The 8,570-nt window shown below is 40.9% G+C and overlaps 1 protein-coding gene across 1 annotated transcript; it reads right to left on the reverse strand.

Moving 5' to 3' along the window:
- Positions 1 to 633: 633 nt before the first annotated feature.
- On the reverse strand, positions 634 to 2,291 carry LOC116627955 (centromere protein V-like protein 3). The gene has a single exon (XM_032397934.1). The coding sequence runs from the start codon at positions 2,249 to 2,251 to the stop codon at positions 1,466 to 1,468; it is 786 nt and encodes a 261-aa protein (XP_032253825.1). The 5' UTR covers positions 2,252 to 2,291; the 3' UTR covers positions 634 to 1,465.
- Between the last annotated feature and the right edge of the window lie 6,279 nt (positions 2,292 to 8,570).

An 8,570-nucleotide genomic window follows, 5' to 3' on the forward strand; every position in this document is an offset into this window, starting at 1 on the left:
TTTCTCATCACCTGTTTTTTTTTAATTGTTTTATACAAGCAATTACACGTATATATCAGCTCTACTTTTTAAAAGAAAATTTGCATATCTCTGCTTTGATTTTCTGTCTCACTCTTAAGAGAAAAACCTTATTTCCTTTCAATTTTTCTGAGTACCTAACTGTTGCCTTACATATGTTCTTTATGGAAACAATTACCTGCTGCCGATTTCTTTCTGGATCTATGATTTTCACATATTGCTATACTAATTACTTTCTCCTAGTATCATACTGTCTTCTGATCTCAAACATTAAGCCAGCTTGAGATGGCTAAATCTCAGCTATCTGGAGATGCTCCTACATTATGGGATGACTTGATAGGAGGAGATTTTGAGATTTCAAATCAATGGAAAAGAGAAAACAAGTATTCACTGATAATTTAGTAAGAACAAACATAGTCTGCCCAGGAGGTTGAATCTGTAAACACTCTACTATTTTCCTTCTCAAAAATTTAGGGGATCTGGAGAATTTTTTGCCACTCTAAAAACCAGAGATACCACCATCTTTCAAATAATAAGACAAAATACCTTCAACAGCCACCACTTCCCCAAGGCAAGCCCTGCTGCAAATATAAATCAAACCATACAATCTCATTTTAAAAAGTGTTTACTAATTTCTCAATACTTAACACATGTTCAAGATAGGAATTTCAAAACATCAAAGAAGGCGTACATACAGTGCACAGACATCTTTCTCATTCTTCTGTCTCCCCATCACCCTACCCACAGGCAGTTTCTAAAACAAAACCAAGCAAAATGGCAGCATCATTTGAAAACGTAAGTGCAATGAGGTATGTCACACTAATGAGCCTTAAACATACTATATAAAAACACATTAAATAAGCAATGTGGCTGAAATCAATGCTTATCTCTAAGTAGCGAAAACGCGAGTGCTTACCTGAAACACACACACGCACACAGATAATCAATAGGAAACGTCCTAATAAATGTTCACAGAAGTGTTTGGATATAGTGAGTGGTCCTACATACCAGGTGCGGCCGTTAAAAACAATCTTGTTCACAATAGCACCATAACGGTACAGTACGTATGAATGATCTGAAAATGACCTATGAGAACTCTATGAAGAATAAAGAATACAAGGGAGTGTTACACAAGGCGACTTGAAAAAGTAGAGACGCTACTTGTTTATTGGATTGGAAGATTAGGGCTGTGGACAGACAAACGTGTGCTCAGTTTTTTGATCATAAGCAAGTCCAAGTCCGTCGCAAAACACTGAAAGGGAAGGGGTGGAGGGCTGGAGAGACATCACGGGTTCACCAGTCCAGAAACCGACCTCTTTCATAGAGCAATCCCTTCACAAGCACTGAGGTGGCTCCTCGGGGCGGGGGGTTAGAGGGGGGAACCGGGCATGTTTCAGCCGTGTTGCGGCCCCAGTCACCGCTCCTCTTCGGGAGGAGAGGCAGGGGCTCACTCGGGGGACGCGTTCTGGATGGCCTTGGGCTCCTTCACGGCCTCCTCCCCCCAGTCGCCCCCGTCGACCTCCTCGATGACCACACTGCGCACCGTGCCGGCGTCCAGGCAGTGCGGGGCGACGCCATACACGCCGGGGTCAGAGCCAGAGGCGTGGAAACTCTGCACCCCGCACCTGCTGCAGAAGCTGTGCAGCGCCGGGTGCGCGTGGGATCGATAGGTGACGATGCTCTCGGCGCCCAGCAGGAGAGTGAAGCGCGAGGCGGGGACCAGGAAGTGTCGGTGCTGCTTCTTCCTGCACAGCCTGCAGCTGCAATCCACCACGCGCAGGTCTGCGGGGGCCCAGACGGCGAAGCGGACCGCGCCGCAGTGGCAGCCTCCGGTGTGATACACCAGGCCTGGGTACTCGAAGGTGTCCAGCAGGAACTTGGCGGCGCCCTCGCAGCTGAGGCCCCGCCGCTTCCTGAACGTCTCCCAGCGCTCCCGCTGCGCGCCCAGGTCCATCTCGCCGGGGGACACGGCGGGCGCCGGCGGCTTCGGGGATCGCAGCGGCCCTTTGGAGCCTGCCTCCCGGGCCCGCCGCCACCAGCGCTTCCGCCGCAACCTTGCGGGATCCCGCCTGGCCGCCGCGGGCTTCCTTCCCGCCGCGTGGCTCCCCACGCGGACTTGGAAAGGGGGGCGCCGCGCGCCCATCACCGCGATGGCTGCGCAGGCGGCGGCGGGATCCCCGGGCCGCTTCCGCCCCCGCGGCTGGGTGCCGGCGCCGTACCTCACCCTGCCCATGGCGCCTGCAGCCTTCCCAGCGCGTGCCCACCGCCCCTGGTTTCCTAGTAAGTTGCTGAGCAGCCTCATTGCGTCAGCCCGATTGGCCACTTGTTGAATGTGATGTACAGACCCCTTGACCCTATCAAAACAGCCTTTACTGGCCTGAAATTCAATCATAAGGCAATTATTGCCCGAGCACCTGCTGGGCGCCAGGTACTGGACTGGACTCTGAGGATGTAGAGATGCTTTCCAAAGCACTTAGAATTTCTTAGGGTCGGTTATACAAAAATATAATAACCAAAATAGTGTGGTGCTTGCTCTGACAGAGACAGGAACAGAAGCCTCTGGAACACAGAGAAAGATCCATACACACAGTAGGAGGGGTGGATAGGAGGGATGAAAAAAAGAGTCCTCCTGGAGGATTGATTCTTTCATTATTCGTATGTTTTATTTTGATCTCTGCTAACTTTGTGATGAAGTCTACTTTACGTAATTATATAGCTACTCCTGCTTTTTAATTAATGTTTGCATGATATGATGTTTTCCATCCTATTTACATTTGATTTACCTATATTATTGAAATTGAAGTGATTTTCTTTTTTTAAGGTTTTCATATATTTATTAGATGTAGATGGCAGTTTCTTAACACAAAGCTTTAAATCACAATGGAAAAATGGCACATCATTGTTATTGACTAGGGTCTTCATAACTGAACTATATAATCGACAATTTGCATGGTCCATCCAAGTCTGAGAATAGTTATTGGACTTTCCCACTTTATGGACATGATGCATTCAAAGTCTGCAGTCGATTTCAGGAAATTTTGTGTGATGTTTTGGAGAATTCTAACTGTCATATCCCTGATGTGATATAAGTAGCTTGTAAATAGGCTGAAGGGAGAGGGACAATAGAATTCAATATTTTTACCCTGGGCATGCCTGTTTTTTGAGAAGCTCCATTGTATTTCTTCTGTGAAATTCTGTAATTTTGTGAAGCAACATTTTAGAATCTATTCCTAACCAAGTATTTTCAATACTTTATTTTTTTGTGTTTTTTTTTCCAAGTCAATTTTTAGTTAAAACTCAGAATTCCAGCTTCTCTAGAATAATCAGAAGATACTGAACCAGTATTCCCTCTTGTCAACAATTATGTGGAGTTGATGAGCTGCTCCCTCCCTCCCCTTTTAGATAGGACATGTATTCAGAGTTCACCATATTCCCCATCTAGCCTAGGTAACCTTAACCTGCGTGGCTTCTCTAAGTATTGAGTTTGTGATATCTTTGTAAGCTCTTACCCGTATACAAATAGAATATTCCAATAGCTTCTAGTTCTACCTTGATTCTTTCTGCCTTGAAGTGATTTTCATATAAACATTGTGTGGTTAGTTGTGTGTCTTACTGATACTGCTAATATCTACCTTTTAATTCACATAGTCAGTTTACATTAGGTTAATCATTGATGTGCTAGTGTTTATGGCTACCAATTTATTTGTTTTGTTTCCTGTGTATCTCATTCAACCGTTCCTCCTTTCTTGCCTTCTGTGCCTTACTTTAAACACTATAGGATTCCATCTTGATTTTTTTTAATATTTTTGAATGTTTTGCTTTCTAAAATTTTCTCATTGGTTGCTGTGGGATTTACAATATGTGTACGTGACTTATCACAGTCTACTGGTATCAAGTTTTATCGTTTCCACCGAAGTGTGGAAACCTCACTCCTATTTAGATCCCTTTACTTTTCCTACTTTTAAACAAAGTCGCCTAGGTTATCAGATGGTTTTATGATTTTTGTTTTAATCATGTGATTTCTCCAGCTCATGAGCCTATCGGATGTCCCATATGTATGTTCTTTCTCCTACATTTTCTTTTCTTTTTCCTACTATAATTTCTTTCTGATGCTCCTAGAAGTCTCCCTTTATCATTTCTGTTTTAAGCACCTATTTTAAGTATTCTCTCAGCATAGCTCTGCTAGTAACAAATTCTCTTCGTTTTCCTTTGCCTGAGAATGTCATGTGTTCTCCTTCATTCATTAAATATAGTATTGCTGGATGCAAAACTCATGGTTCACAGCACTATTTGAACACTTAAAAAGTATCAGGACACTTAATACCCCTCATTAGTCAGATGAGAAATTTACCATCATGAAAATGGGTGTTCATCTGTAATCTATGTGTCATTTCGTTCTAACTGCTTCCACTGTTTTTGTCTTTAGTTATAAAAGATTGACTCTGACGTGTTTTGGCATAGATTTATTTGGGTTTGTCATATATGTGGTTCACTTATTTTCGAGACTCTCTAGGTTTATATTTGTCACCAAATTTTTGACATTTTAAGTTATCATTTCTTATTATAATTTTTCAGTTCCACTTTCTTTGCCTGGAACTTTGACGATACGGAATTTTGGAACTTTTGTTATTGTCCTAAAATTCTCTGAGGAAGGATATGTTCTCTTTTGTTTAAGTCTATTATTTCTCTCTTGCTCAAATTGGGTATATTCTATTGATTAGTGCTCAAGTAGAGTAATGCTAATTTCTATAATCTCCACTCTACTTTTGAGCCCATCCAGCAGTGTTTCAAAATTTCTGCTGTTGTTCTTTTTTTTCAGTTCCATAGTTTCCTTTTGTTTTTGTTTTTGTTTTATAACTTCTATTTATCTCTGAAATTTCTGTTTTTTCATCTGGCTCAAGACAAATTGTAATTGCTTATTGAAACATTTTTATGGTGGTTGTTCTAAAATATTTGTCAGGTAATTGAACATCTGATTCATCTCTATGTTGGTGCTACTTGATTATCTTTTATCATTCGAGTTATGATTTTCGTGGTTCTTGGTATTGTCAACACAAAATGAACAAACATTTTACAATTTCTAAAAGAAGCAGGAAAAGAGTTTTATTCGAGCCCAAGTGAGGACAGCTACTCAGGATACACAATCTTCACAGAGAGTGTTCCAGAGGAGGGATGTTTAATACAGGGTTATATGTTTTTGGTTATATCAAGAGTTACAAAGGACATTCCAGAAAATTACACACTTTATCTTACACTTTTTGCATGTGCGAGGTTGCAGGCTTTGGAGGTATGGGAACTTAGGGCGATTTTTTACTGTTACCTTTAGTTTGAAATGTTTCTCTTAGGTTATTTGCTAATGACACAGATGTACACTGTGTACTCAGGGCAGAAATAGAATCCTTTGAAGTCATTCTGATCTTGCTAAAAAAGTATAGTGAGTTTGTTAGTGGGGTCTGAAAAGACACAAGAGCTGATTAGGGGGAAACAGTTATCTGAAAAACAAGTTTTTAACTTTTTGTTAGTTTTTTGGGTTTTTAAATATTTATTTATTTATTTGACACACACAGAGAGAGAGAGCACAAGCAGGGGGAGCAGCAAAGGGAGAAGGAGAAGTAGGCTCCTCGCTGAGCAGAGAGCCCTACATGGGGCTTGATCTCAGGACCCTGAGATCATGACCCAAGCCAAAGGCAGACGCTTAACTGAGCCACCCAGGCGCCCCAACTTTTTGTTACTTTTACCTTCATTAAGCCTATCCGACATGGTTTCAAGTCCTCCCTGAGTTGTGACCATTCCTCAATCTTGAAGAATTGGGAGAATGACCACCCTAGCTACTTCTTTATTTCCTCGGGTGAGGTAGCTTTTGGGTAAAGTGCAGATTTTGCAAATCTTAGCTGTGACATGCCTATGTGTAGGGCCAAGCAGAAACTGTTAATCTATAGGACACGGCAAGGGAAACACAAGCAACATGGAGTCAGACATGCTAAGTTTTTTCCGTCATAATTTCCCATTGTCAATCATTCATCCCATTTCTATGGAACACTGGAAGTGGTCCATCTTTTGTAACTGCTTCAAACTGATTTAGGGTACAGTAGGGGCTTTGGAATGGAAGGATTTGGCATGGTGCAGGACACAACATTTGGTCCCTTCTGCTAATGGAGGGGAACTATCAGAGAAGACGGATATTTTCCTACGTAGTTTGGTACTACATGACATCATTAATTTTATCCCCAAGTATATTTTAAGGAAAAGTAACAGTAGAGTAAAACCCGGCATTCCCTCTAAAATTGATCTGATATCCATAGGTCTCCAAGAGAATAGACCAGTAAATCAGTTCTGGCCACCCTGGAAAGGAGGTGTGGGGGTAAAGGACTTCTTGTAGCCAAGTGGCTTGCGGCCTGATTTTATCAATATGGATTCCTATTTCCCTCCCAGAAGGAGTTAATATAGCTACAGCAAGTGGTGTCAGCCATCAGATAGACTCTGCCTTAGTTAGCAAGCAATCAGGTAATCAACAAGAGGCATTTTTATGGAAACAAAAGGAAAACACAGGTTAATGGTTGGAGCAAATTATAAACCCAGTGCCTGATTCCTGAGTGCTGACAAGGAGAAGAGTTTAGATGTGAGGCTTGAAGCCCCCTCAGGTGGAGCGGGAGCTGGTACTGGCAATCTGATGGATTTTTCGGGTTTGAAGTTCAAATGTCTCTGGTGATCCTTTTGAGTGACCCATAGAGCGGCAGGCACAGAGATTGTCTATATATGAGCGACTGAGGCAATTTCTCTGAGGGTTACCTCAAGTTGTCTAGCTTCAGTCTGCAGGGCTGGTAAGGCTGCTGGGGACTCTGTAAGCAAGGTATCAGGCTGACATTTCCAAGGGACTCTACTGGCTCCATAAAGTCAACCTGAGTTCCTTAAATTTGTCTGGTCGTATCTGAGTCTATGCATGCCTCTCAAATATGGCATTCCCGTCAAAGCCTTGGAAATATAACCAATGTTTCCAGGGGTGTGCTGTGATGAGGAGAACAGATTTTTATTGAACTAATGTAAATACTTATAATTGCCACGAAAGAAAGACTACTCGCCGAGAGTTTCTGAAATCTGGAGGGCTCAGGCAAGGCGAAAAGATAAATACTTCAATTTGTTCACAAATATTTTATCAAAATTTGTGAGTCATAGGTACCTTAAGAGAAAAAGTTTCTTTAAATCTGGAAGAGCAAACATTCGAGAGCCAGCAATATTTTCAAACAAGGGTCATAAAGCCTATAATCATCTCCCTTAATTCATTGAGTCCCATGTTATTAATTTTTGTTCTGTTTAAATGCACTTTTCCCGTTAGTTTTGGAAATCCTTACTCAGTTTACTTTTATGGTATTAAGGGTATCAGGATTTTGTATTTGTCAAAAGTCCTTCTCACGAATCCCCTTGAAGCTGAAACCTATTTTGCCAGAGCATCATAACAATAAGTGTAAATGACAAAGACTCAAAAATGGACAGGGTTTGGGGCACCTGGGTGGCTCAGTTGTTAAGCGTCTGCCTTCGGCTCAGGTCATGATCCCAGGGTCCTGGGATGGAGCCCTGCATTGGGCTCCCTGCTCAGCGGGAAGCCTGCTTCTCCCTCTCCCATTCCCCCTGCTTGTGTTCCCTCTCTCGCTGTCTCTCTCTGTCAAATAAACAAATAAAATCTTTAAAAAAAATGGACAGGGTTTGATGAGACAGATGAGAGTTCATTACAATGCAGTTGACAAGGAAATGTGATTTTTTGTGACACACAACATTTTAATAGTTAAAAGTTTAAGTGATGACATTATACCAGAACATATTAAAACCTTAGGAATTTTATATGGTTTTAGAACAGCTATAGCATTTACCCACAACGATAACCTCAGAAAGTTTATTATCATTTCTTTGGAATTGCTTCATGTAACTTAACATATTAAATAAACAAGCCTAATTATTCAAAAAGACTTCATTTAGGGTTTACATTTCTGGGAAGTTGGTTTTTAAAAAAGCCTCAGAAGGTTTTAAAGCATGTGCCTACATAGGATCACAGATTTTTCTAAAACCTAAATTTTAATTATTTGTTTAACCAATGTTTCCATAAGAGAATTTACGGAAGGTTGTATAGTTGTTAGCAAAATGTAGCTCCTTTAATGTTGAGAAAATTTAGTTTTTTTAAGCAATCAAAGACCTGATGAAGCCAAATATGGAAACCTCATTTTTCTGGGCAAATAGGGGATAAAACCTTGTTTATAATTTCTTATTAATAGGAGGCCAATAATCCAAGAAAGGCTTGTCTTTTTTTAACACACAGAAAAGCCTAAATTTAATTTTATGTTAGTGTACTTTTAAAACTCACTTATTCCAATCATAGTCAGTCCTGACTACACATAAAATTCTTTTCCAAAGATTCCCCTGCCTTTTTTTAAAATTTAATTTAATTCTATTATGCTATGTTAGTCACCATAGAATACATCATTAGTTTTTTTTTAATTTTATTTTATTACGTTATGTTAGTCACCATACATTACATCATTAGTTTTTGATGTAGTGATCCA

Source organism: Phoca vitulina, unplaced genomic scaffold, assembly GCF_004348235.1.
Source record: "Phoca vitulina isolate PV1807 unplaced genomic scaffold, GSC_HSeal_1.0 scaffold107, whole genome shotgun sequence".
Lineage (NCBI taxonomy): Eukaryota > Metazoa > Chordata > Mammalia > Carnivora > Phocidae > Phoca > Phoca vitulina.

Excerpts from the sequence above, each read along its gene's own strand:
- LOC116627955 (XM_032397934.1), bottom strand. The coding sequence starts at position 2,251 with ATGGGCAGGGTGAGGTACGGCGCCGGCACCCAGCCGCGGGGGCGGAAG.